We start from the raw sequence: 27875 nt of genomic DNA, 5'->3' as shown, positions 1-27875 counted from the left end.
CTTCTTCCTGAGCACACAGCTGCCTGCACAGCATCGCCTAGAGATGGGAGAGCAATGCTGTCCCCTGGAACATTATGTCCTCACCCTTTGAGTTGCCAAAAAGCACACCAGTTAATGCTAATGCTAACTATGATCCAGGCATTTGTCTAACATGGGCTGGACAGAGCCAGTTCATCCCACCTAACTTCTCACACCTCTGCATCCAACAGCCTTCAGGAGTTTGCAGTCATAAGTGAGCTTGAGGACTTGGCACCACAGTGATGTAGGCAGACCCTAAAACAGCTCTGGCAAACTTCAGGAACTGAACCCAAGTCTCCCAACTCTCAGTTCTGGCATCAGACTTGAGACTTCTTTCCACACACCACCCTCGGCCATCAGTCAGAAGTTCATGACTTTGTCACTAACACTACAGTTGGATTTGACCTTCAGATGAAAGTCTCCAGTCCTGTTACCAGTGGCCCGAGCCAACCAGTCTCCAGCCACACCGTGATTTTAAAACCATGTTTCTGCCAACACCAAGATGTGAAAGCTCTCTCAAACTTCATTATGAAGTGTGGAGAGTAGCATGAGCCAGACTGGAATCTTGGCAGCAGTTCTGTGACAGGGAAGTAGCTATAGTTTTAATTCTCAAACAAGTGAGGACTTCCCAGGGCACGACAAATGGAGAGCTCAGCTGTCACAGCCTACCACCCACCCTGAGTTCCCTGATACTTGCAGCTCAGTTCAGCATTGTGCAGATCAGGTATGTAAAGGGGGCCTAGCTTGCTAGCTCAAATTGGCTTTAATGCTTCTCCATTCTACAGAGCATCATTTCTCCCCTCAGCCATAGCACAGTACCAAGGTCTGCCATCACTTATCTCACCACAGTACATTATACAGAATTCTTACTGGTATACCGGGAAGGAGCAAAGAAAACTCCTCTACCAAAGCATAACCACCAATTCTGATAACCATTCCTTTTGCATTTGTATTTCTCTCACACAGTGAAAAGCCTATAGAAAAAGATATCTGTTAAATATAAGCCTCAGAACAAAAACATGTGCAAAACACAACGGACAGGGAAATGAGGCTGGTAGAAGAACAGGAAGACCTTTCCCTTGGATGTCACCCAAGCCACAAACAGTGGCATAGAAATACTGCAAAACCACAGTAAGAGGTTAGATGAGCCACAACCTGCACCTTCTTCCTTCCCACACACCTGCAGCACGCACAGCTGCATTCAGTAGAAGGCTTCTTAACAGAGAAGCAACCTACAACTCCACTGCAAGAGATATCATTTACCAACACATTTGCTGAAGCTCACTGTCAAATTCAGAGATTGGAGCAGCACAGGAAGAGGAACCCAGAAATCTCAGCTAGCAGCCACCACTATTACTAGGTAAGAAAACAACTGGGAAGTCAGGAACACAAGCTTTCCTTCCAAACTGCTTTCCAGGCAGTGAGCTCAGGAATCAATCTGATGGCTCTATCCTTGCATGCCTGCATGTTTATCATAGACAGATTGTCCGTACTCCGAACAAGTTAAAACAAGCACTAATTCTGCACATTAGGAAAAGATTAGGAAGATATTGGTAGTACCCCTAACTTCTGGGGCCCATGGCCTGATTTACAGACATGATATAAATGTAAATTGTCCTAAGGAAACTCAGAGTGTTCTGAAATCAGACTTCTAATTTGTTTGGTTGCATATGTAAATCTTGAAATATTTGGTTGCTCTGGAGAGATGGGAGTTTGAAAAAAATCAAGGAAGTGCTGACATAGAAGAGACTACCCTGTGAGTATACCCAATGAGTCCACTTCCCCAAGGAGCTATCATAGAACATACCTGACCCCCAGCACCACCACCCTCAACCCCCAACCAGACCCTTCCTAAAGGCAGATGTAATGCTGGCAGTCAGCAAGGCATCACAGCCCACTGGAATTTGCTGTACTGCAGAAACATTCTCCCTTTCCACCTCTCCCCATCTTTGAGTGATGTTCAAGACTGACAGATGAGCAACGTCACATTTGGGATTTCAGTGGCTCTTGTTGGTAAGGCCAGCCCTGTACAAACCAGCTCTGGGTTTCCAAGTTAGTCTCCATATTCTTTGAAGCCAGACAGTGCTGCGCAGACTAGAAACTGAAAGGCTAAAGTGAAACAGGGCTGTGTGACCACTGGCTGTGGCAAAAAAAATTAAAATAAAAAAAAAAAAAAACTCATAGCCTCACTGGGAACATTCTTTTTTCTAGCATGAATCAAGCAGAAAAGGAGGCAGAGTATTTCACCACAATCTGAAGAATTGTGTTTCTAGAGGTGATATGTGGATTTTTACAATAAAAACAGTCTGAAGCAGAACTTTGTCTTATAACTCTCTGTTTGTCTTATAAAGTCTGTAGCAGTGCATGGTCTGTCAGGCTATTCTCCCACTCAATTCCTGAGATAACATTTAACTGGCCACAGTAGCCAGAAACAAAAGGTCTAATCACAGTTTGACATACTTTGCCCTGTCAGGGTACAGCAAGAAGTTGTCTTGCTCTCAAAGTTTTAAGCCACAGTAAGGCAAAGGAAACATTGCAAGTATTGGTCCCATGCTGTTGGCCAAGTGACGCTACCTCACCTGAAAGATTAGCAGTCACAACAAGTCACTGAGCCTCTGGCAACTGAACATAGCCTCAAATCCTTGCCTAACCTCAAGTAGAACAGCACCCTAAGCATGACAGGATCATGCATCAACCTGCAGCTGCTGCAACAAAACGATTGCTCAGAGGAAGGGTTACAATTCAAATGCCTGGGTTTACTGGCAGCTGGGTGCAACCACAGAGGCAGCAAACCTGGTTCAGTGGCTGGGTTGCCATTGAAACATCAAGACTTTATCTCTTCCTTCAGACAGATAAATAGCATGCAACATCTGTAAGTACATTAGGAGCCTTGTCCAGACTGCTGGAAAGTTGCCCATTCACTTTGTAGCATAACAAAGCAAAGGCATATCGAAAGAGCACCAAGCCATAGCCTCTACAGCACTAGGGGAGAGAGTTCAAGAGCAGAGATCTGCTGAGGGAAAGTCTCCAGCCAAGACTGCTCCAAAGCAACTCAGCACCCAAGCTAAATAGTGTGGGGTGGAGGGCAAGAACAGAGCAGCTCACCCATCCCAGCCAAGATGACAACACTCCTGCAACAGAAGTACAGCTGCCAGTTTCTCAAAAGCAAATGAGCAGAGAGCAAGGAGATCGTACAACCACAGCTGCAAGGCTGGGGATCTCACAGATATCCCCGTCAGATGCTATACCCTCAGCTGCAGTTTGTGCAATAAGGAAAAAGAAACATAATGTGAATGAATGGGAGACAGGAAACAGATTAAATCCGTGTCTGGACACAGTGATGTCTGCCTGTAAGCAGCGTCTCTCTAGCAGAGAGCCCCTCTCAGCTGTCACCACGAGGCTGAGAGATGCCTTTTTATTTTGGCTGGCGTCCCTTTTGCTAGTGAGAAGCCTGATAACGGGTGCTGGCAGAATGAAAGCTCTCCCAGATATGGTTGACTCCCTGCAAACAAGGAGATGAAAACAGTTTGTTTCAAGTCACAGCTGGGAGACATATGAAAAAGCCAAAAGAATGCCAATAGCTTACTGACGTTTTGTGTTGCTTACAGTCAAGTGTAAGACTACGTGAATCTGACCATCTCCCTTTCAAGCTCAAGTGACAAATCTCACAAACAGAAGAAGAGGAGAAGGGCCAGAAGGTCTGTAGGTGCATCCTTCAGGTAAAAGGGAAACAGTACAGAAACTGAAGCAGGGGGGCCTTAGTTTAACTTTCTGCTCTGATGAGTGCACTGATCACCTTCTGTAGGCGTTTTGAGAGACCTGCCCAGGGAAGTCCTACAGTCTGCTGGGCTGGTATAAGCTTGCCTGTCCCTTCCAAAGCAGTTTTCTGCTGAGAGAGGAGGAGATCAAATATATCTTTTTGTCTTAACTCCTGTTAAGAGAACTGTTCTACCAAGCGAGACGCTGAATACAAGAGGGAACCCAACTGCCTTGCAACAGCCAAGAATTTCTCATTATACTTGGTAGTTCCCATCCAAAAACAGGAGATAGGTTTCCCTTGAAACAGGAAAGAGCATTTTCTAAGATGTATTCACTTCAGTAAAGGAGGGAAGAAGTGTAGGGTTTTTTTTGGTGCATTTTTCATTTGTTTTTCAATTTCAGCTTGGCTCTGAGACGAAAGAAAGCCTGCTATCCTCACATCTCTAGGCACTAGCATCATGATACACAGGCAACAGCACGTGCCTAGGAAGTAAGACCTCAGCCGTACAACGTGACTCAAGGTTATCAAGATTTGCACACACAAGCTGCACCCCACAATATCCATCAGTTTCAGTGGTTGTTTTTCATTACGTTATCCCAAGACAGTTGCCTCAAAATTTATGTAATGTACTGCATAATTAGAGCAAGTTTTATATTCAGCCCTTAGAAAGGTACTATTCACTTTGCTTGTGTCCTCCCGCTTGTAAATGGAGCAGACCACTAGCATCCTTCCATCTCTTCTGGGAGGTTTCTTCCTGGTGATCATCATCTAGAAATGCAGCTCCTCCAACAGCTGAGCTTTCACCACCAGGATCTTAAATAATAACTCCAGCTTCTTTCTGTGGTATTTTCACATAGAAAAATGGGGAAGTCTGCTGCCACTCTGCATTGTTTCCAAACAATTGGACTCATCAGGCAAGTGAGCCAAACTACATTTGAAACTGTAAACATTCCGTGAATAACAGTGTCACAATGGCAAACAACTTTTGAAGTCTCTGCCTTAGCAGCAAGAGAACCAACGTATATGAGAAACTTAACCACAGGAGCCTGCAGAAAGGATTTTCACCAGTAACACGATCAATTGTTTGGTGCTTGTGAAACTACAGTCATGTTAACAAGGAAAAATATGCAAGATTTTTGGCAAGTTTAGGAGACAAGGTGAAAGCTCACAAGTTTCTAATGACAATTATGTGTGTAAAATGTCTGGGAAATTAAAAAGCTTCAACAGAAGTAACAGAAGTTTGGCCATGACAGTGTAAAATATTAAGTGTTTCAACCACAGTCTTGCATAAAACAAGACCAAAGAGACACCAAAGCAGATACATTACAAGTGAAAAAACTTAGACTGACCAACGGCCAAGGAGAAACCAGATAATCAACTGTGGTAACTGCCACATGGAAAATGTGAATTCCAGATGAAGAGAGACATGAGAGCAGATGGGTGCATGCAGCAGGCACACAGCCTGAGAAAGTGGAAATCTCTGGGCATGCATGCATGCTGGTAGTTCATGTTCTGGCTGGCTTATTGACTAAGAGGACCCAACTCTCTGGCTGAAATGGAAACAACAATAAAATGACTAAATTATAGCCTTGTCTACATGGGAAATTGTCATAGAAGCTAGGTGTAAATTTAGAGGACAATGGCCTTTTTGCATCAACTCCCAGATGAGTGTAATGTTAGCCTGCTCTCAGAATGCCTTTCTAAGAAGGCAGGGCCCAGCACCACACACCGAGGTAGCAGATGGGGACAGCTATTCCACAGTTTTGTCTTGGATCCTAAGACTGTAAAGGACTGGAAGGCCGAAGCAGACTAACAGCAAACTGGGCAGAAGTTGACTAGCTACCATCTCTAAGCCTTGTTTCCATTGAGGGAGAAGTGATGACATTGTGCTTTCATGAATGTCTCCAAGAGATACAGAGACACAGGAGTAAGAGGTGCTGAATGGGAATTAAGGACAGTATCTTCATTCATCCCTGACTGCAAGAAATTTGAGTAAAGTTCTCATGTATGTGATCAGTGTTAAAGACCCACATATGAGGTCTCAAAACCAACCAGCCAGTGCCATCAGTCCAGCATCCCCACTGCTCAGTCTGAAAGATTCTGTGTTTCTTCAGCCGCATGGCTGACTAACAGCAGACTCTCACATGTGGTTATACAAAGTAATATTACAACATAAACTGTTTCACACAGCCTCCCTCTACACACGCTTACATCCCTAATTACCCTGCAGATAATGAGTATTCCTTAGTTCTACCACCATGAAGCAGAAGACCAATATCTGATCCATAGAGCTCGCTCAGCTCTGCAGTTCCTAAAAGCGGAGTCAGCGTTTTGATGAGATGAGCAGGCAAGTTCATAAAGGCAACAGAAGACATGAATATTTTTACCTCACTAAGTTGGCACAAGGTCCTGGCCACCGGCAGCTCTGATAAACTCGCTGGATCACCGTTTCTGACCCATTCTGCACTTGACAGGAGACTGTCCGTGTAACCGTATAGTGACACCAATGCCTGCGGAGAGAAAGAAATCTGTTACTCTCAGTAAGGCAGCAAGCTCAAGCAGCATACACAGACTGCTTAACTAACTTAATTTCCTTTTATGACAAGATTACTCATCTAACTGACTAAGGGAAGCCAGAAGATGTGATTTGATTTTAGCGAAGTTTCTCAATGTCGTCTTTCACAGCATCTTTCTGGACAAAAATCCCAGCACACAGCTTGACAAGTACACAACATGCTGGGTGAACAACTGGCTGGTGGATCTGGCTCGAAGGGTCAGGCTGGCAGCTGGTCACTACTAGGGTTCTCCCTCTGCTCTCTAGTGACAGCAATAGGACCCAAGGGAAGCACAGGGCTTTGGATGCGGAGGGTCAGGCTGGAGGTTAGGAAAGAGTTCATCAGGAAGCGGGCAGGCACTGGAATGGAATCTCTGGGGCAGCAGTCATAGCACCAAGCTGCTGGTGTTCAAAGAGACACAGGGTTTGATTTTCAGTGGTGCTGTGTGGATCCTGGATCTGGACTTGATGATCCCTGTGCACCCCTCCAACTCAGGATTGTTTTATGACTGAAGTAAAACCAAAATAACTGGGGGTGGAGTTACTGCCTCTGCCAGCCACAGCTCACCCAGCTTACAGTCTCCATTTCCCACTCCCTCTCCTCCTCCAAAAGCTGCAAAGAGATTCCCCGTTTCTGCCAACCTGAACCACAAGAGACCCAGTAATGCCTCTTGCTTGGTCCTCAGAGCCCCAGTACATAATTAGCTCTGTAATTCATCATAAACAATGGGATTTTAGAGGAGAAAAGAAAAAAAAGGGTCTTCCAAATCCCCCATTAGCCAGCTCCCATTGTATTGGTCTTAATTTCATCCTGCTCATTATGGGATCACTCCCTGGCCACCTAGCATGCTGAAAAACATCTGAGTTGGAGAATTCTGCTGTTTGGTGGAGTTCACTGTCACCAGGGCTCAAACAAGTCATGCTGCTACCCTGGAGAGGTTACAGTCTAAAAATGGGCAACACGAATTAAAGGGGAGGGACGGACCAGAGAATTTTGCTGTCTCCTAAGGGAAGAAAACAGAAGTAAGAACTGTTCGCCACATGATGAGAAGGCAGCCGCTGCAGTGCCAGCCCTGGAGTCAATACCCACAGATATTGTTTACCTTCTCAAAGAAAGGCATTTTTTGGTTCAAATGCAGTGCTTGATGGGGCAAGGAAGAATAGGATGCTTGTATTTCCCCCTTGCACACATCATTCATACTTGCCAAATTCTGGTTCACGTTTTTGCTTCTGTAACTGCAGCAGATTTGAGAGCCACTATCTTACTGATTGGGGATCAGAACTGGGGTCAGCAACAGGAGGTGGAGGCACCTGCCTGGGTCCACAGCAGACAAGGCACTTGTACAAGCATTGTCCGCACTGAGAAGAGCCCAGCTCCTCACCCACAGTATGGCAACCATCCCCCCCCTCCATTTTGGATCCCCCTCCCATTTCTGTGGGAGGCTGCCAGGCTCCCATCTCCATGAATAGGAAGCAGGCATGCCAGTAGCCAAGCACTGCAGATGACAACAGCCAAGGCAGAGCCAGCAGGCTGCTCCCCAGGCCCCAGCCTGATGCATGAGCACCAGGGGACGGCAGCTTCTGCTCGATGCCATCGCACCCAGCAGCAGTACAAGGCTCAGACATGCAGCTTTCCCCACTGAAACTGCCCCATGTGCTGCAAACCCACTCCCAATTCCAATGTAACGCTCTCTGCAGACTTGTAGCAAAGTCTTGGTAAGCCCCTTCCCTAAGATTCATTGAGATAAACCAGATAAATGCCTTTTCCTCCCTGCACCAGAGATTAGATCAAGTATTTAAGGAGTGAGAAGTGCTTAGGCCACCACATTGCCCCCAGTACATAACTACTGCACTAAGAATACAAACCCTAGACCTCTGGATCAAATCCCACAGTATTCAAATGCCTCTAGTAACATCTACTTCATGGAAGCAAAGGGCAAAACTTCGTTCCAATGAGTCCAAAAATAAGATTAATGAAGCCTCAAGTCACAAAACGACACCACATCCTTGAGGTGCAGCACAATTTCTACACAAAGGTTAGGAGACAAAAACAGGAGGAAGAAGAGACTGGAGATGGGCTAACTCAAATTAATTTTTGTTCTCCTTGTTGTTTTGGGGTTTTATTTCAAGCCATGGTGCAACTGGCTCTCATTTCATCTCTCTGAGGCTTAACCACAGGGTGCGTCTCCAGTAAGTACAGCTGGTTACGGTCTCCCCATGCCATGGGGACAGCTCTATGGAAGGAGAAGCAGCAGCCAGAAGGTCTGGGAAAGCAGTACTTCATACTGTTTAACTCAAGCACGTTTTTAGCACAGAGCTTACAGCTGTCAGAGGGACAGCACAAGCATTCTGCACAAGCCTCAGAATAAAAACAGGCCAAACAAATCACACATACACAGAATCTGACAGGATAATGGCAGCAGCACATGTCCTAAAGTGACGAGAAAAAACTTCTCATGAACATGCAAGGAGGAAAGGAACTGGTCCAGTTGGAGGGGAAGAATGGAGCAGCATTTCACACATCAGAGCAAGAAGGAGCACGGATGCAACAAACTCAGAATACAGCTACCACATTTTAAAACAGAGCACAGTCATTGAGGACTCGTGGGCCTCTCCTCACATTAAGAGCATAGTCTGGCTTGCCAGCGAAATCCAAATAAATCAAATGTTTATTTACACACACTTTGTTTTAACTGTTGTGCAGCCTGTGTGCATGTGCCCCTCTGGCCTTCGCCCATCACAGAGTTTCACTGGGAGGAAAAACAAAGCTGTCTCTGCCAGGTCTTTCGTGTAGCACTTGCTGCCGGCATGCATGCAGATTTCCTATTCAAAACAGCCCAGCACTGCTACAGCCCGAGCTCCTAAACCTTTGTTCTACCTGGTCCTCAGAAGGAACTGCTCAGGCACACATATCCCTTCATAGATCAAACAAATCACTGCTGCCTTGGAAAAGCCCTTCTTCAGATTGAGCCTCACAGGACAGACCCTGTCCCAGTCTTGTGACAGAGCCTAGGGCAGCAGTGGGGATCGTGAGGGGAAACAAATGGTCAAACCCCGAAGTTTAGAGTACAACATGAATAAACTTCTCTCATTTCTTTACTTTCTGCCTCCCATAAACAGCATCACTTACCTACAAATGTAGCTTCCAGGCTTCCACAACAGCATAGGAGCAAGGGAGAATAATGATAGGAGCACTGCTAATCATAACATGTATTTAGGATTAGCTCAGGTCTCACTGTAGACATATAATAGCACAGTAATTACAAAGGAAAAGACAGACAGCGACCCACCCCCAGATTTCCCTATGCAAGCCAGAAGTCTGCAAGAGCAGTCTCCAGAACACAAGCAGGAATCAGACCAAGTGACGAAAGGCCCCATATCACAGCTTACAGAGATTATAAATGACCCCTTATATTACACACAGATGCTAGCAAGAAAGGTTTAGAACTTTCATGGCATACATCCAGGATGGCAGAGAATACATTACTGCTTATTCAAAGAGAATATTCCAACCCAGCAAACTAAATGATCCAAATAGCAGCTCATTTAGGGCTGGAGCTGTTGGATCTCATGCAAGCTCATCACCAACACTTTTAACACAAAGCCCTGCAGTGCCTCATGGAATTGGTCTTCCACTGCCCAGCTTGGAGAGTCTCAGTTGCTCCACTCTCCCCAGCTGTTTCCAAATGGATGCCTTCCTCTCACAGCCTATTTAATCCTTGGAAGATGTTCACAGACCCCTGAAGATCTGCAGATCACAGCCTGTGAGCTACTGGTTTAGAAAGTTCCAGTCCAGTGTTAGAGACCAAGATCCCTCATGTTGATCATGGCTGCCAATGAGCCACTCCAGAGGGAACACAAGCATTGATACCAGTAAATATCCCACCATGCTTAATGTATAGGTTTGAGACAATACTGTAGGCATTGCAGCCTAAATAAAGGAACAAATTCAACAGGCTGAAAAATTGGCCAACAAAGCAACAGGCCAATTTGAGGCTACCCTGAAAACTACTGTTCTGAGCTTTACCAGACACACAAGAGAGTTGCCCGCTCTCTGCAGACTCAGCAGAGCCTGTGACACTGGCTTCACGTATCCGGACACTGAGGGGACGAATAAGGCCAACATCCAGAGCATGCTGAGAGGGTCTCAGGGCAGCTGGATTTGTGCAGAAGGCTTGAGCTGCATCCTGCTTCAGTAGGCAGACCCTATGGAGGAAGCTATGTTCTACACACCCCTGCAGCTTTCAGAACCCTGCTCTCTCTCAGCCTTATTTGGACGCACAGTTCTCCCCTAGAAACTTACAGCAAGAGAGAAAATGGACTGTGGAATGTGCAGGAGCTCAAGGTAACAAATACTCATGCTAAATAGTACAAGTTCCAGAAGGGCCAGATACTCACGTATCAAAGCTATACTCCTGACTAAAATGACTGAATTGATTTAGAGCAATCATTTCAGATACAGAAACACACCAAACCACAAGCTTCCCCACTTCAGGCCACCTGGATTTGCACAGCACTATTGGGTGAGGCCACAACCCAAAGGATACATAAGGGATGCCCTCACCCACTGTAAACTCCCAGAACCATTTGCACTACATTTGGCTGACAGCCCCAACCCCAAAACCACATCTGCTTCTTCCCCAGGCCAAGGCACTGGCTTTTCTCCAAGCTCAGACTCCTGTTGGTCCCTGGAGGGCCTTCCAAAGGGGGTTGTAAAAGAAAAGCCAACTGGTTGTTAGGAGGCTTCATTCTGCTGGACAAGTGATCACAAACTGAACAATGTCAGAAACCACCGGGCTGAACTGATCAGGACTCAGCAAGCAGCCTGTTTAATCAAGAGCACGCAACTCGAGAAATCAAAGCAGCTACATTCTTGCCTAATCACTCCTTTCAGGGTGACCACAGGTCAGCTCCACACACACAACTGACTTGTCGCCATGCCCGAGTAAGGACAGACCTACAGCATGCAGCACCAACCACACACAAGACTTGGTTTTTCTTTTGGCTGATGCTTTCACTGGACATGGCTGCAGCTTCCAACAGCCATGGCCTTATGGCCGGCACAACACAGCCTACCAGCATGCTATGCTGCACTCTCAGCAACGTTAAGACTGAACAAAGCCACTGGCGTTGGTGTAGAGCTAAAGAGAATGAAGACGTCATGTGCTCTCAATGCTTCTGATGAAAACACACCACAAAAAGCTTAAATCATCAAGCCTTAACCAGCCAAGAAGAAAGCAAAGTATTCCAGAAGGGGAAAAAGAAGCATAAACAAAGCTTTCTATGCACAACTGCTTCATCAGCACCTGTTCAATGCGAATGGGCACAAACCAACTCTCCCCACTTTCAGTCAATACTGCAGATGTCTCTCAACAAGGCTGGCATTTCTGATGCTTACAATCTGCCCTAAAGCTTTATGCTGTGTAAACAACTGCATTGAATTATCTTTTTGTTTCCATAAGGATAACACACTGTGTGTTATACTTAGCAGAGATCAACGTTTAGGGCACAGAAAACAGTAGGAGTGTTTTGATAGCTCGACAGATTTCCCCAAGTTTTCTCATAACGTTTTTCACTGGAGCTATCAGTTTCCCTGCAATCACAGAGAGGAATTTCAATAAAATCAGAAGGTCGCTGACTTTTGCTGGGAAAAAGTTGCCAATCCAACTTGATGAAAGCAAACCATGCCCTTTTCTCTCTGTAAATAGTACAGCATCCTCTCACTTTGCCAGAACGGCAATCTACACACTGCGTGCTGCAGCCCACCATTAGCAGGGGTTAGCTATTTCTGTACTCCATTGAGTCCAGGAGCAGAAGCTGCCCTGTGCATGCCAAGAATGCCGATTCAAGGCCTGCCATGCTCTCCCTGGGCATCTCTTCCTGCTCCATCCACTTCTGCCTCACCACAACGTTCCTCTCTTGTTCACAAAGGCACACCTCCCTCAAAGTGCTTTGACTCCCATTGGGATCAAGTTTACCAGCTAGTTTGGTTGCCTCTGCTCAGATTTCCCCTTGCTGCTGTGACCTGGCTAAGAAGGAGACACACAATCTCATCACACACCACTGGAAAGCTCAGATAACAATCAAGCAGAGTTTAAGCATCTCCTGTTCTCAGCCATATCCGAGCTCTCCCCACATAGGTAGGTTTAGGGAGCAGAGGCTGTCATTCAGGCTGCTGACCAGAGAAAAGCCAGCTGCAGAATTCAGTGCTGGGCACCAGTCTCCATGAAATGAGGATGTTCAGAGCTGAGGGACTGATTTGGGACTGCGGATCTATGGATCACTGCTGTTCAATTCACAAAAGACTATCTGACAGAGGTGGCAGAGGCTGCATGGAAGCATGTGATGGCAAGCTTCATTTCAAAGCAGAGCAGAGCAGCTCTTCCATTACAAAGTTTTAAGGGGTCTGCAATCAGAAGACATGACAAGCCACAGTAATCTTGTTGTCAATACAGATGTTTTACGCATGCCTTACTCCCACTGAGTACTTCAGACATTAATAGAGGTTACTCTGACTCCTGCAAAAAAAGGAGAAAAATCTTTATAACAGTCCATTTGTTTTGGGAAATGAGTAAAACTGGACGATTGCTGGCGTTTCTGAAGCCAGACAGCAGCAGCCATTTGAAGCAGCATAGAGCCAGAGGCACGAACAGGAATAAGACAAGTTCCAGATCCCCCACTCTGCTGCGTCGGACAGACAAAGATTGGAAGGAGCTCCAATCTCTCTGCCCCCAAGTAAGAGTCTGAAAAAGAGGCTAGAAAAATAATTCTTGCTTAGCAAAATCAGACTGGACAATTTATCTGTACCTCCCAATTAGCACAGGCCTTCCCCACGTACCAGTGCTAACTGCACTTCAAATACTCAGTTACCAATAATGGTCTGAAGTTCTCCTACACCAAGGGGCTTGTCAGACTGCTAAAAGGAGATCAGTCCCAGAGAAACCTTTACCTTAGGAGAAAAGCAAAATTCAGCCTGCACAATAGTTTTAATCTTCAGTCTTACAGCCAACTGCACTGAACTGTGCTTTCCTTGCTTTGTTGCATGCATGGTTGACCTTCCAAACAGCATTACCTCGGGGGCTGAATTCACTTCAGTTCATAGGAAACAGCTCAAAAAATTTTGCCTTAACCTTCTGCAGCCATTGAAGTTACAGGAGTTAAGGGAAAACCTATCCCTAATGGAATTATTAAAAGCCTAGGAAGTGAACAGCTGAACAGTACAGAGCTGCAGTGCAACTGTTTTGGTGACAGACCAGGATTCCCACTCCCCCAGGCAGCACTCAGCTTCCTCAGCCGTGAGACCGTCCCCTTCTCTTCCAATCCCCCATCTTATTCACACAGGGCCTTCCAGCCACCACAGGTAACAAAGCAGGGGCTCAGCAGATCGCTCTCCTCTATTACACACACTGGATTCATTGATACAGCAGATGAACCTTCTACATCAGCACCAACACAAACACAGATTATAGCAGATGCAGACGAGGACCTAAGCAAGGTTGAACAGGCAGCATGGGAAATAAAGCCCAGCCTCAAAGACTGATAACATGGTCAGTGCACACAGCTCTGTGCCTACACACCTGTCTATGCATACATAAGAGGTAGAAAGGCTCAAGGAGGATTTCTGCAGCATGGAGTTCCTTTGATTTATATCTACCATCCCTCCATTTAAGCTATTGGCTTTTACAGGCATTCTTTCCGCACTGAACTCCTTCGCTGCTCCCACCCCCAAGCTTATCACAGTCAATGAGAAGACAGTTTCCAATGCTCACCATGGGAGGGAAAAGGAAACGTACAGAAACATCCGTGGAATCTGTCTGTTAAATTAGACTGACTCGATGGAATTTGGCATCTGATATCCACGCAGCGTGGAAATCATGCACAGCTACATCCTAGGATATCATCTTTGCAACATAAAAGCTCTTTGAAACAGAGCCTTTCAAAAGAAGAACTTGAGTGCAAGCATTTTTGCACAGCTGGCTAACAGTTGCAGTCAGATCCCCTGCCTCCAGTACACCCACAGCACTGCTCTGTTCGTTCCTAGAAAGCTTAAACTTTGAGGAAGGAGTTGAAGGAAAAAAAGAATCCATAGGACCTTGATGAAAAGCACAAAGCTGGGATGTGTAACACCAACTATCTCTTGGAAATGCACTTAAGTTTCTAAAGAACACGTCTGCAATTTGACTTTCCACCTGCCTCTGAAAATCCGATCTAGAACCAACAGTGACTCTGATCTTCATTAGATTATAAAGCTGGTTTTTAATCAAAATCACCATCTCCAAATTTGCACCAATATGTTCATTCAGAACTGATCTGACTTTGAAGTAGCAGGAGATTGATGTGATTTACGAGTGGAGAAGCAGGATGTTGACACACACCAGCTTGTTCTCAAGATCTCCTGAGAGAGAAGATTGTTAGGAAAACTAGCACAGGGAATCAACAACCCTGTGACGGTGTTTGATGCTTCAGGAATGCTCCTGATGTGACCACAGCCTCCTTCAGCATCCATAAAGCCACCACCCAGAGCTGTCAAAGTTTCTTTGCTATATTTGAGAATAACAAAGCAATATTTTGTTCGATTTACACCCACCAAAATGGCCAAACAGTCTCCTGCATTTATGAGCTCGTGTAGCTGGTTTTCAGCATCTCTTTCAAACTGGAAACAGCTGTACAGAGCCTGTATCCTGATGCAGGAGGATCAGATACAGGATTGAAAAGGATGTGCTCCCAAGTTTATTTTTCCCACTTACGTAGCTCCATGTAGGCAGCAGCACATCTTTGTCCCTCCAATTCAGCCTTCTGTTGCCAAACTCACAGCACTTACCAGCAGCAATGAAAGCCACATGCATGACAGGAACACAAGGACTCTGCCCAGACGAGGCAGTGTTTTTCATTAACAATATACTGGCACCAGAACCCACAAATTACAACCCGAACAAAAGGCAGTGTCAAAAGGAGAGCACTGAGTGTATCAAAGGGGAAAACATTAGGGTGGTAAGAATAAATCTTGGCTTTGTATTAATTGCATGATGTTAATCTGTCCATCTAATGTACATGCGCCAGGTTTTTCCCTACTCTGAACAGTGGAGATATGACTTATTACAGGTACACCCTTTTGAGAGCTAAAAGCAAAACACATATGGAAGGAGACAACCGTGTCAGGTAAACAGATCCCCAAACCTTTTCAACAGCCCTTCCTCCACCTGCTATCTCTCCTTCCCTTTTCCTGCTCTGCAGTGCAATCATTTCATTCAATCCAAGTCTTGCATTTGTTCAGCAGTTTGCAGAGCACTTCATGAACATAGAGGGACTATGCAGCTGACCTTCCAAGACTAGCTGCCTATTGCATGATTGCCCATCACTGTGGGGAACTAGATTTAATGAACCACGGGGACCTCTTTCAACTCAGCATTAGGTAAGTGTGCAGGCTTAGCTTTCTTTCCCATCACTTCTGTTTCAAGTGATTGCCATACAAAGAGCTCAAGATCCTCGCTGAAACAGCTAAAGAAACAACACCAGCCACAGCCTTTCATCAAATGCAAGCTACAAGAAAACCCTAAAACTTTCTAATGATCCTAGTACTGGAAAGAGGTGTTAGAAATAAACCAGTCTAAAAAAAAAAAAAAAAAATACATCTTATTTATACTGCTTTGAGGTCTCCAGCCCTTCTTCCCTTTCTGATTTGCCAAATCAGCCACTGCCGCAAAGCAACTGAAGCTCATGTGCCCATCAGCCAGGATTTGCCTTAGGCCCAACACAGGGCTACTTATGACACTTCAGGAAAGATTTTGGGGGGCACCTGTACCCTAAACCCCACAGACACACCTGTACTCCAAGAACAGCACACATTTCTCCAGTAGCTGCCCTACTGATACAGCAGATTATTCTGAATAGCCAGCTGCAGTGGCAGGGTAACGAAACAAGCCATATTCCATTTGCCCAGCTCAGACACCTCCAGGCTGAACCACCTGAGGCCACAACTGCATTGGAGCAAAGCCTTGCAAAACCTCTCTGGTTAAGCATTCAAAGTGTTAATCATTCTGAAAAACAAAACCCAAAGCCTGCATATTAATTTGCTATTTAAATTGAAAAAAACTTTTTTTTCCACGTCTGGCACAAGGCTGTGCTGGGCGTTACTACAATAAAAAATAATTTGGAAAATCATCCTATTGTTCCAGTCACACCCATGGGAGTTTCATGTGTAGGGAAGCAGGAACATCAAAACTGAGATCTGCTGTGCGATCAGAGCTGAGTTTGCCCTTTACATTCCAGCACATGCTAGGAGAGAGACCAGAGGCAGTGAGCAAAGCTGGAGAATGCCTCAATGGTTCCCACTTGAAGTTTTCAAGAGTCATCTTTAGCGTGGTAGATCAGCAATACACTTTACAAGCACATACCCACAGGGGTTAGGTGATCCTATCTTTCCCTTTCTTGCTTCCTTCTCAAGCTTTCATTCCCAGCTGAATGGCAGCTGGGAATGAAAAATTCAGCAATGCCAGCTGAATGGCATTGCTGTGCCACAGCAGCAGACTGCTGGTCACCTTTCTCAACTCCCACTCTTCCACTTGGCCAACCACGTTGATCCAATGCCATAAAACGTAACTGCATTGCATTTGCTGTAGGTCAGCTCTTCTGCACACAGTAGTCCCAAACCCCTACTAGCAGGCATTCAGCATTGCCTCATCCCTGTTTAAACTCACTCTTAGCCAGATGGCGTGTGTTTAAATTACAAGGCAGCCCACTGCACTTAAGTGTCTATAGATTGCAAGAAGATACCTAGAGGGCTCTAATAACATATTTTCAATTTAAAAGAACCTTCTACCTTTAACATACCTAAGTCTTCAGGTTGTTTGCTTTTTTTTGAAGTCTCCACATCTCGTTTCCAGCTATATTGTTTCTTGTAGTACAGTTTGCTCATTAGAAATAAATCTTTAAAAAGAAAAACTTCATCCTCTTGCGAACAGAAACACTAACACCTTTCCTTATTATTAAAAAATTCTTGAGCAATCGAAGAAATCACTTCAGTGCCTCAGCACTTTGGAAGCCTCTATTTGGAAGGGAGTTGGTCTCAAGGGAGGAGATCTACATTTCGGTATCCAGGTGGAAAATGGGCTTGATTTGGCCAAGTAATAACAGCCGAAAAAAATCCCATCGCCTGTGCACGCACAGTAGATTCCTTAAGAATGATAACAGCGCCTTTAACATTCCCAAGTGCACACGTGGGAAATGGGACGGGGGGAAGGAGCACCGAGCCAGAGTGAGGTGACAGCAGGGGGTCTGAAGGAGAGGCACAGAATGCTGTCCAGAAAAAATTCCTGCCCTGTTCTGTGGAGAATTGCAGGAATGGCAAGTTCTGTTAGATGGGGGATTGTAGGATTTGCTGCTGTTGAAGCTTAAAGTTCCCTGCCAGTGCAAAAGCGCAGGGCAACCTAGCTGTCTTCTCCAAGGCAGTCAAAACCTCCAGTGTACTTTCAGGCACAGCTTTGGCAAGGTGTGAACCAAGACAAACAACCAATGCTCCTGAAGCAAAGGCTTCACCAGCATTCATTGCATTGGGATTGGATGTGCTCGGAGCTATTGGTGGGAAGAGCATTGCTGTATGTGTACTGACAGGCAGCAACTGACTCTGGATACACCCACCCCATTCTACACTACTTGCCAAAGCTTGGGGCAGACTCCAGACAATGGCATTGAAGACTGTTGACCTTCTCCCTCCCACCCCTTTCTATTCATGCAGATTTCTCCAGAGGTAGACAGAGGGTGAGGAGCGACGCAAACAAGAGCATGGAAGCTAGTTCTGCTAAAGCAAAAGTTGTGGCCTAAATTTCACTGATGTGTGAGAGTTATTTCTGTATTGTTGCCTTTTTGTTCATCCCTTCGGAAGAAGAACGCTCTGTTGCTTTACTTACTGTAAGCAGAGCAGAAAAACGCTGAAGGACACGAAGCTGTACAGCAGCTGCACAGTCTACAGTTTATTACTGTGCTAGAGTTTGCATGCAAGCAGCTCTTGCATATCACAACTAAAGTTTGCTCATGCTTTTTCTCTCTCATACACATACATGATGGTTTTCCTTCACATCTTTCAATGTAGGGGGAAAATACATACATGGCATTTCAGTAGAGGATAACACATTTGTGTCATACACTTCTTATAGCAGGAAGATGAATTTGGACTGAAATGATCCCAACGCATACAATCAGAAGGAATGGAACAGGGAGACACAGTACAGCAGCTATTGAGCCACTTCCTCTTGCAGTCAGTATGCTTATGGAAGAAGCCTCTTGAAATTTTCAACCTGAGTCTCAGATCTTATCAGCTGTGTGCAATTCTGGTCAAATGCCTTTGTTTTGGGGAAGAAAACAAACACCACACGCAAAAACACATCAAAGCTCACAGCAGTGCCCTGCAAAGCAAGCCTTGCCTTCGTAGGCCACAGAGATGCATTAAATACAAGTCCACAACCCACACATAGTTAGTACAAAGTGACTCCAAGAGTCAACTGAGACATAAGGTGGAATGTTTTATACAACCCCCTCCAGTTTTTAGCTACATTCAGCCAAGTTGCAATAACTCCCATGACATCAGCAGCCCTCCTTCCACTCAGTAAAGACACATACAATTTCATCCTTACCTTCCCAGAAGTCAGGGAGCAACTCCTGCAAAGGGTACCTGGGAGCTGAAAGTTTAATTTCAGCAGAATTCTAGAAGCTGCTTTGGAAATCTTCTAGTTTGGATGCCACGAGCCACTTGGCAGCATCTGACAGGCAGAGTTAGAGAACTTGATTGTTTCCAAGGACATTACCCAAGAAAATGAATGTGTTGCTCTAGCCCTTGCAACAAAATTCCAATGGCTTTCATTGCAGAGGTCTCAGAAGAGTTTTAGCAGACTTTTAACTGCACTATCAGGACTCTAGTATTTTTCTGGTGCTTGGCAAAATAGCCTTACTATTTCTGCTCGCAGCATGCACTCAAAGCTTATCCATAGCCCTACAGCCTAATTCCTACAACTTTGCAATCCAAATTTTTTCTATTATTTGTGATATACATTAGTGACTTCCAGTAACAGCAGCCCAAGAGACAGCATTTTACTGTGCGATAGCTCAAACCATTTGGCTCAGCACCGTACCCTGAAATACACTGCAGGGAGACGATATATTTTGCTACAGGTTATGCTGATTTTCAGCAGCGCTAAGCCAAGTGCTGTAATATCCTGTAGACCCAATTTGCCTCTTTTGCTCTCGCATATAAGATACTGCACAGGAACAGAAAGCTTGCAGCATCACAGCCTGCTGCTCAAAGGCTGGGCCCTGCTAGGTAGCAGCAGAAAGAGTAAGGAAGCAGCACGTCCTGTGCCATCAGCCCTGCTCCCACCCTCCCTGCTGAACCAAACCTTGTCTCCAGGACTCAGGCAAAGACCAACTCCTAAAGGCAAATTTCACTCATGTAGGCTCAGAGAGGTGCATTCAATAAGGAGCACAATGACCTCACAGAATCACAGAATTGTAGTGGTTGGAAGGGACCTCCAGAGGTCATCGAATCCAACCCCCCTCCCAAAGCAGGTTCCCTACAGCAGGTTGCACAGGCAGTCATCCAGGCAGGTCTTGAACATCTCCAGAGAAGGAGACCTCCTTTCTGCAAGAGTGGAAGCTTACAGAAGTGCCAAGTATTATCATTCATAGGTTTTATTATCAACTCCTGCGTATATTTGCATACAACACATTGGGTTTTGCAGCTTTCCATCTAAGATCTAACCACACCCTCACCAAGCACTCCCCAGAGCCTTTCTTTACACAAAGGGAAACAGTAATATTTCCACTTTATTTAGGCGGAAAGAAAAAAAACTCAGAAAGAAAAAATGTACAAGCCTCAGTTCCCAGACTTTGCTCTGCTATAGAATACACTGAGCATTTAAGGCAATGCTTCTTTTCTTGAGAAACAGGATTGAAAACAAAGCCTTATGAATCAGCCAGCTGATAATTAAAAGCAACTAAATCCAGAACATTTTAAGCTGTACACGAGAATCTGGACTCCTCAGATGCTGAATTCCTCTGCCGACCAGAAAAGCTGGGGTCAGTTGCCCAGCTGGTCACTATTGTTCTGCCCAGTAATGTTCTGGCAGGAATGCATGTTTAACAAAATACAGAGATTAGGCATAGCAAGGAATGCAGCCCCCCCCCCCCCCCCCCCCCCCCCCTTTACTGTTTAGGTTAGTGAGGTTTGCCCTGTTGAAACATGGAAGCTTATGCATATCAGTTTTTCCCTGTCCTGTGCTGCTAGTGCCAACGACAGATACAAGCTGGCAGCTCAGTTCTCAGGACTGCTGCTATTTTAGCTTTAAGTTCGTTAAAAGCAGCGTAAGTTTGCCTCAAAGCTGCCATGACCATTAATTACATCAATCAGTGCTTTCTCAGGGATGTAGAGCACTGAGAGCTTTTCTCATTTGGTAACTCCCACAGACATCAATTTAGACCACACCAGAGACTCAAACAGGACAGATTTTTAGCACTTTGCAGCACAGCATCTCATCTTCAGGTGCCTTCAAATCACCCAGATTTCTTAGAAGAAGCCAATAAATACAGCATCAGAAAGCTATTCATCTTCCTAGTGTGGCATTGCTCCTGACAGCTCAGAACCAGCACCTTCAGTTCAATCTACAACCAAGCACTCATTAAAAAACTGTCACCAAAACAAGTCATAAAGGTAATCTTAACTGAGATCTTCAGCAATCTCATAGAGTGCAGCTTTTACCAAGTTGGACAGTGTGCAACAGGCCAAGCCAACTTCTCAGCTCAAAGCAAAGCAATAGCACATGGACAAAGGTAGATTCTCAAAGGATTTAGTCCATGGAGAACTGTATGCAAGAAGGCTAGAAACAGTCTGGTTACACTCTGAATTAATGGCTTGTATGTAGAGATACCAAGGAGTGACAAGTTCCCAAGAGGGAGCAAATGACATCTTCCATTGCATGAATTGCATCTTACAGAGCCACACAGTACATCTAGGATGGGTCTTGTTGTGATACAGAGCTGCCAACATCAGATTTAGGCTTTTTTTTTTCCCCCCTACAAGAGCCCTTTTGGGGGCTTATCTTAGCACAGCGAGAGAAGTCATGTTTTAGCTGGTATCCATTTTGCTGCCACTTGAAGATGTAAGCAACTCAAAGTTTGTGCAGGATAACAGCACTGAGATGAGCAGCCAGACAGCCCACACTAAGCAGGCTGGCAAAAAACAGACCAGTACTGAAGTAACAGAGAATCAAGCAAGAAGAGAGCCGGGGAGCCAAGCAACCTGAGGCAAGAGGAAGAAAAGTGGCATAAATTAAAAGGCTTTTTCTATAGAGAAAATGAACAGCATTTCCCTTGGTTGGAAGGTTCAATTTATGCCAAACCCCTTTGCACACAGACAGGCACTGAAGAGCTGCTGGTAGAGCTGTCACCCACTGCTGCCTTGAATGGGGATTTTACAAAGCTCCCTGTGCTCTACTGTGTTTACAGCAATAATGAGAGCCCGGAGGAAGGGGTTAGGAACATCTGAGTTTAATAAGGGCCGAGCAGCACACAGCAAAGAGAAGTGTCTGCCCTTCCGTTCAGGGCTACCACACCCCACCAAGAACTGCAGCACCAGGCCAATGGGAGGCTCAACACAGAGACGTTATGTCATCCCAATAGCCTCAGCAGCCCATCTGCCCCAAGCCTTTTTGTGAGGAGAAGAAGCGTTTTGAACCAAGCTGAGAGCTCCCAGCGCCACTCTTTTGAAGGGCTAACTAAGCACAGTCCTGTGGGGGAAGAGCAGATGGAGAACTGACCCCAGGCAGAGACAAGCCAAGAACAAAAGGGAAGTTTTATGTGATGCCATGACTAAACATCTCCTTCTCAAGATCTTCACAACAGGGCAAGAGGGAAATCTAGCTCATTTAGCATCTAGCACCTACACTGCTTCCTTTTCCTAGTGTTAAAGTGCCCTTATATCCAGCACACAGGAGGTCAGGAGCATCCTACTGCAGTTTCTCACCCAGAGCAGACCACCAGTCACTTGCATTCAGGTTCTGCAATCATACTTGCTGTGCTCCCCTTCTCACTTCTGCAAGGTTTGCCTCCAAAACTGTTGTCTTATGGAAGTATTTTTCATTAAAAAATAAAAACCTTTAGTCTACACTCTACAGTGTCTTCACGTGGTATCAGCTTGTTCTTTTTAACCTCTCTTCTTTACCAAGTATTCTATTAAGAAGCAAACAGCAAGAAGCAAGTCTTGTCCAGCTGCAGATTAAGAACAATTCCCAACAAAAGCACACACACATACATGAGAAAACAGACCCTGAAGAAAGAAGGCCTATTCCTAGCTATGCACCCAGCAGAGGTGGCCCAGGGGTGATCCATAGGACCCAATTAAAAACATACCAGGGTGCATAACCTGACATCAAAATTGAACATGAACAGATGCATTTCTATGCAGCTTTCTATACCTTAATGCTTTGACAAATGGTTTATTTGCTCAGCACAAAGGGATACAGCTGAATATCAGCCCCAATCACCTCTCATGGGACAGACAGCAGACATGCAGGCAAGAAAAGAGACCTACTAAAAGCAGCTCACAGATGCCTTCTCAGCTTCAAAGAGGTTTCAAAAGTCAACCGTTCTAATTTTCAAGATAGATTCTTTTATCCAGATAAGCCACAGATTTCATTCAGAGGAAGCTGACCTGAACATAAAATATTTGGAAGCTGCCTTCAGTTTTCATCTCAATAGCCCCCACACTGTGGGCCTCAGGGAGAAAGCTACTTCTAAACAGATAGGAGAGGTTTCATCTCAGGCAGAGCTATGATTTCCCTGCTCTGGAAACCTAAAAATGAGTCTCAAACCTGAAACAGCCTCCCCTTGTTCTTCAATTATTCAAAATACAGTTCTTTTCAAATAGCCAGGCCTAAAAAACACTTTCATCCATGTACATGCTTTACTTGTTTATCTCTTCCTTTCCAAGATGCGAAAAAGCTAAAGACGTCAAGAAAAGCCAACACATCTCAACTGTGCCATTCCATGAAATGCATTGCAAGTCAACAAATAATTGTTTCTTCCTAAAAAGGAAATGAGGAACAAAACCAACGAGACCACCACATTTCCCACCCTCATTACTTCTCATATTGCTTCTCAACTTCAATTCAGATCAGTGTGCACAAATACACTAAGCAGAAGCTTTACTGATCAACTGTATGAGAAGCTGAACATCTGTAAGACAACAACCTGATTAGTAATTTTCTTGTTCACACTTTTTGCAGCTATGACCCTTAACAGAGTCTTTGAGACATCTAAATTGGCACAAGCTAGCTTTAAGCTGAAAGACTCAAAATAAACATTATGCTTCAGTGAAAGTAAACCTAAGCACTGCCTACACCTAATTAGAAGCCAGTTAAGAGCTTGAGCGATGGCAGAAGCCAGGCCCAATGAGTTTTAACATTACAATACAGGAGAGGCAGCCTACACTTGACAAAACAGTTTCCAGACACGCAAGGTCTGAAGCAAGGAAGAGCATGAGTAGCTAACCCATCATTCCAACTCAGACCTAAAGCTCTGATGCTTTCTCCATTTTCCCCCTTTATCGAGGTGCAGTCCAGTGAGATAAAACAGATACGAGCTATGATCCAAGTGTCAAGAACAATTCCCCCTAAGCAAAGCTGTTAAGTTTCTAACCTGACATGTTTCAACTAGGATTTCAGTGCACTAACAAGCTCAGCTTTGAGAAAAAGAACAAATAAGGGTTATTGAAAGAGACACATTTGTTAATTTATCCAAGGGGAGCACAAGTTCACTGCCACCCATTGCTTTGCCTCTGCTGACTTTTCCTTCCTAGAACTGGAAAAAGAAGCATAGATGAGAGGAAATGATTCACGTAAGCAGCTGGAAAGGCAAGACAGTAGGAGATTTCCTAAATGAATACAATTTACTGCAGGAACTACAGTCACGTTTGCCATTTCAAAGCTATTCCAGTGTTTCTAGGTCCTTAAACTTCCATTAGGATCACTACTTTAATTGCATTGCAGAGCTACAGCATGGAACCCCACAAGTCAGATGAAGATCAGATGGCTGCAGAGTCCCACAGACAAACACTGGATAAATACTTCCAGGGTTTGGTGATGAGCTGGAAACCTTCTGACCTCCCAGAGCTCTTCGTCCTTGGTGATCTCAGGAGACCTACAATTAATTAAACAATTAAAACACGAAAGCCTCATCCACAAGTCCACAGTTCGTTACACTGTAGCACAGTTGTGAGCAGTCCTTCAAACAAGCTGGGGAGGGTCAACTGCATTCCCAGAAGCATAGTTGTAGGACTATACATAACCAGGCAGTTGCTTAGACTCTAAGTTCACCTAAAAACTGATCCTGAAAGCCAGCCACACAAGTGTGCTGTTAGGAGACTGCCCAATTTAACGTGCATTTCAAACACTATATCAAGGCTGCTACAATAGGCAAGGCCAATAAGCACTGCTGCATGGATTTCAGACATTATTAGTCATGCAGCCCTACAGAACTACACAGCAATTCAAGCATATGCAACGGCAGACTGCAAATGTCTTAACTAATAACCAAGATCTGCCACTAAGCCAACCAGAACCCAGAATGTTCCTTTTTAGAAAGGAAGCAAACAAGAAACATTTCGCCATTTCACTTTGAAGGATGTGAATAACGGTTTGTTTCCTCCTCCAGATTTCACACACGTGCCCCAAATGCTCTTCACACTGCCCAAGGCCTCACTTTTCCAGCAAAAAAACAAACAAACCAACCATCACCACCCTTTGGCAGCCCATCACCAAGACAGCCTGCAACCTGGATAACAGGGATTAAGGCAGCTATCGAGCTTGGGGTGGTTTTCCTCATCAACGAGGGAAGATTCCAGCACCATTTGGGTGGTGTTTTTTTTTTCCCTACTTGAAGAAATGCAGTTTTTTCGCAATTGAAATATGTACATATAGCAGATACTCAGACAGCTCAACCATGTCTTCCCTTACTGATCAAGGGCTGAAAAAGACAACTTGCAGGAACAGGATGTCTCGTATCAAGAGACGTCAGCTGCAGAGCATCACATCAGCGTGTGCTGCAACAGAGCAAAACTCAGAGCTGCAGCAGTGACTTTCAAAGCTCCAGTCTGTTTATCCTTGGCTGATGGCATCCAGAAGAGACAGCAGAAGCCATCACACAAAGCATTCAGTGGGAAATTTATGGAAAGGAAGCAAGAGTGGCCACAGTGCCATTGCTGGTGGTCACCCAGATCAACATGAGATTTCAGAGCAGGAAGCCTCATCTTTCATCCAGCACCTCATGAAACCCAGAAAAGCTCAGCTACTCCAAGGTGAAGCTGCACCCCACAGGAGCTGCCCCCAAAGGTCCAGCTGTCTGTTGGGGTCAATGTTTCCCACCCAGATTTTCCCAGCAGAAAAGGAAGCTCTTTGACATTTGCCAACAACAGAACTCCACCACTCAAATTCAAACAAAAAAAAAACTGCTTCAATGTTCAGTATTTGACTAAGCACTCATTTCTTGTTTCAAGACATCCAGCAGTGATTTTCCCCTCCTCCTGACTTGTTATTCCCCCCCCCCCCGCTTTAAACTAGATTCTCACAAGGCAAAGTTTTACTGGACAAAAAAAAGAGAATTTAAAAAGATTTCCCAACATCATTGTTTAAATCAACTTTAGACAGTTTTATACAACACTTTATAGACTTGGAGAGGGAGACGTCCTCCTGACAGTGTGTCAGCTATCCAAACAACTGAGGCATGGGAAAATCGTGCAAGAGTGTGAGTTGGGGAAGGTCTTTGGTGAGCAGTGACAGCCCTCGCTCATGTAAGCGTGGTAGCTCCGAACAAAGATCTGCAGGCTAATAGATATGTAAGACAAATGACATGTGGTTCTCATTGCAGCTCATGCTCAGGGAAGGGGGTACCTTGGAACAGATCCAGCTGGGATAGGTTTATCCCATTACTCTCCTATAATTTTCTGCCGTTTCAAACCCTTTGACAGTTACTGTAGTTTTAACATCACACCCCCTACAGACTGAGGCCTGTTTGACAGGCCAGCAAACAAAACCACCCCCACTTGGAGAAGAAATATGCACCATATGTGAGAACCCTGCGAGGCGCGAGGCCAGTGCCCGTTCTTGCACTCGTGACACACGGATGCAAATCGCAGCGCTGAGCCCAAATGGCCAGCGCTGAGCTCAGCCCCCCCCGCACCGCAGCACAGCCTCGTGCACACCAGCTATTAGCAAGGGGAGGAGGAAAGGGGAGAGACAGGATGGACGAGCGCTGAATGTTAAATTCCCAAGTTCCCATTTAAGGGAATTGCAGAAGAAAAAAAAAAATAGTGAAATTTAAGAACAACTGGAATCAGGTTAAGCCACTCTCCTGCTTTATACAGTGCGGCTCATTCATCTGAACAGCTGTTTCACCTCTAGAGAAATACCCAGAGAAAACACAGGGGAGGGGGAGAAGCCTAAATTGTTTGCTCTATTGAAGCAGTACTGTTCAGTAAATCAAAACTGATTTATATCAAGTTTATAAGAAGCCGGCTGGGGAGGGAGGGGAGAGGAGTACGAGCTTGGGTTTTAAACGGCTATCCGAAAGCTGCATCTCTTGAGGGGAGATCCGCAATTAAGGTTTTTCCTTTGTTGAGCTGAACGAGACTTCCCCGCAGCCCAGGACTGTAACAGTTCCCTCTGCCGGCATCCCCCGGGTCAGGAGGTTTCGCAGCCGCGGATCGCCGTCCCCTCCCCGCAGCAGAGACACGGGGAGGGGCTGCAGGTTTCCGCCGAGGCTCGGCTGCCCCGCGCCGCAGTCGCTCCGTGCCCCGTTCCCGCAGGTAGGCGCCGCGATGCGGCGGGCAGCGCAGCCCAGCGAGGGACGCGGGCAGCCCTCGCGGCTCCCGGGCCACCGACGGAGTCGGACCCGCTTTTACTCACCGGCGACTGGCGAAGCCGCTGCCCGGCGAGCCCGAGCTCTGCTCGGGGTAGTTGTGCTGCAGGGTCGATGCCGGGAATTGATAGAGGAAGCCGGTTCCCAGCGCGCATCCGTGCAGGCAGCAGCACCAGGACAAGAAAAGAGCGAAGTGCATTTTTGCACGACGAGGGGTTTTTTGTTCCCCCTCCCCCCCCGCCCCTCTTTCTACTCTCGCTCAGCGGGACCCCGATGCCGCTCCCCGGGCCGTCCCGCTCCGTCAGAGCCCCGGGGCTCTGCTGCTGCCCGCGCGGGGTCCGGGGCTGCTCGGGGCGCACAGGGCGCACTCTCAGCCCCGGATGCCTTTTCAAATTTGGCGAGGTTGGCCCGACTCCGTCAAAGGGGGCGTGGGGCTTCGGCGTTAACCCTTGCCAGGCCTCGCCGCAGACCCCGCCGCAGACCCTGCGGGGTGCCCCGGCTCGGCCCGCGGGCAGCTGTGAGCGCGAGCCGGCAGCACCGGCTCCGGTCCCAAACCCAAAACGTTGCCAGTGGAGATCACAAAGCCCCGTGCTTCCCTGATTTACCGAGAGCCGCTTCTTGGAGAACCCACCGGACCCCAAGGCA

The 27875-nt window shown here is 45.9% G+C and overlaps 1 protein-coding gene across 1 annotated transcript in view; it reads right to left on the bottom strand.

Moving 5' to 3' along the window:
- Positions 1 to 27429, bottom strand: part of COL26A1 (collagen type XXVI alpha 1 chain) — a gene marked incomplete at both ends in the record, with an annotated part of 153290 nt that extends 125861 nt beyond the window's left edge. Inside the window, 2 exons of the mRNA XM_079545014.1 lie at positions 6166 to 6288; positions 27278 to 27429. Of these exons, the coding sequence (XP_079401140.1) occupies positions 6166 to 6288; positions 27278 to 27429 (275 nt within the window). The remainder of the gene's footprint in view (positions 1 to 6165; positions 6289 to 27277) is intronic.
- Positions 27430 to 27875: the final 446 nt, after the last annotated feature.

Source organism: Tetrao urogallus, assembly GCF_951394365.1.
Source record: "Tetrao urogallus genome assembly, chromosome: 20".
Classification (NCBI taxonomy): Eukaryota; Metazoa; Chordata; class Aves; order Galliformes; family Phasianidae; genus Tetrao; species Tetrao urogallus.
The sequence above is the reverse complement of the archived record's forward strand: the minus strand, read 5'-3'. Positions and strand labels throughout refer to the sequence as shown.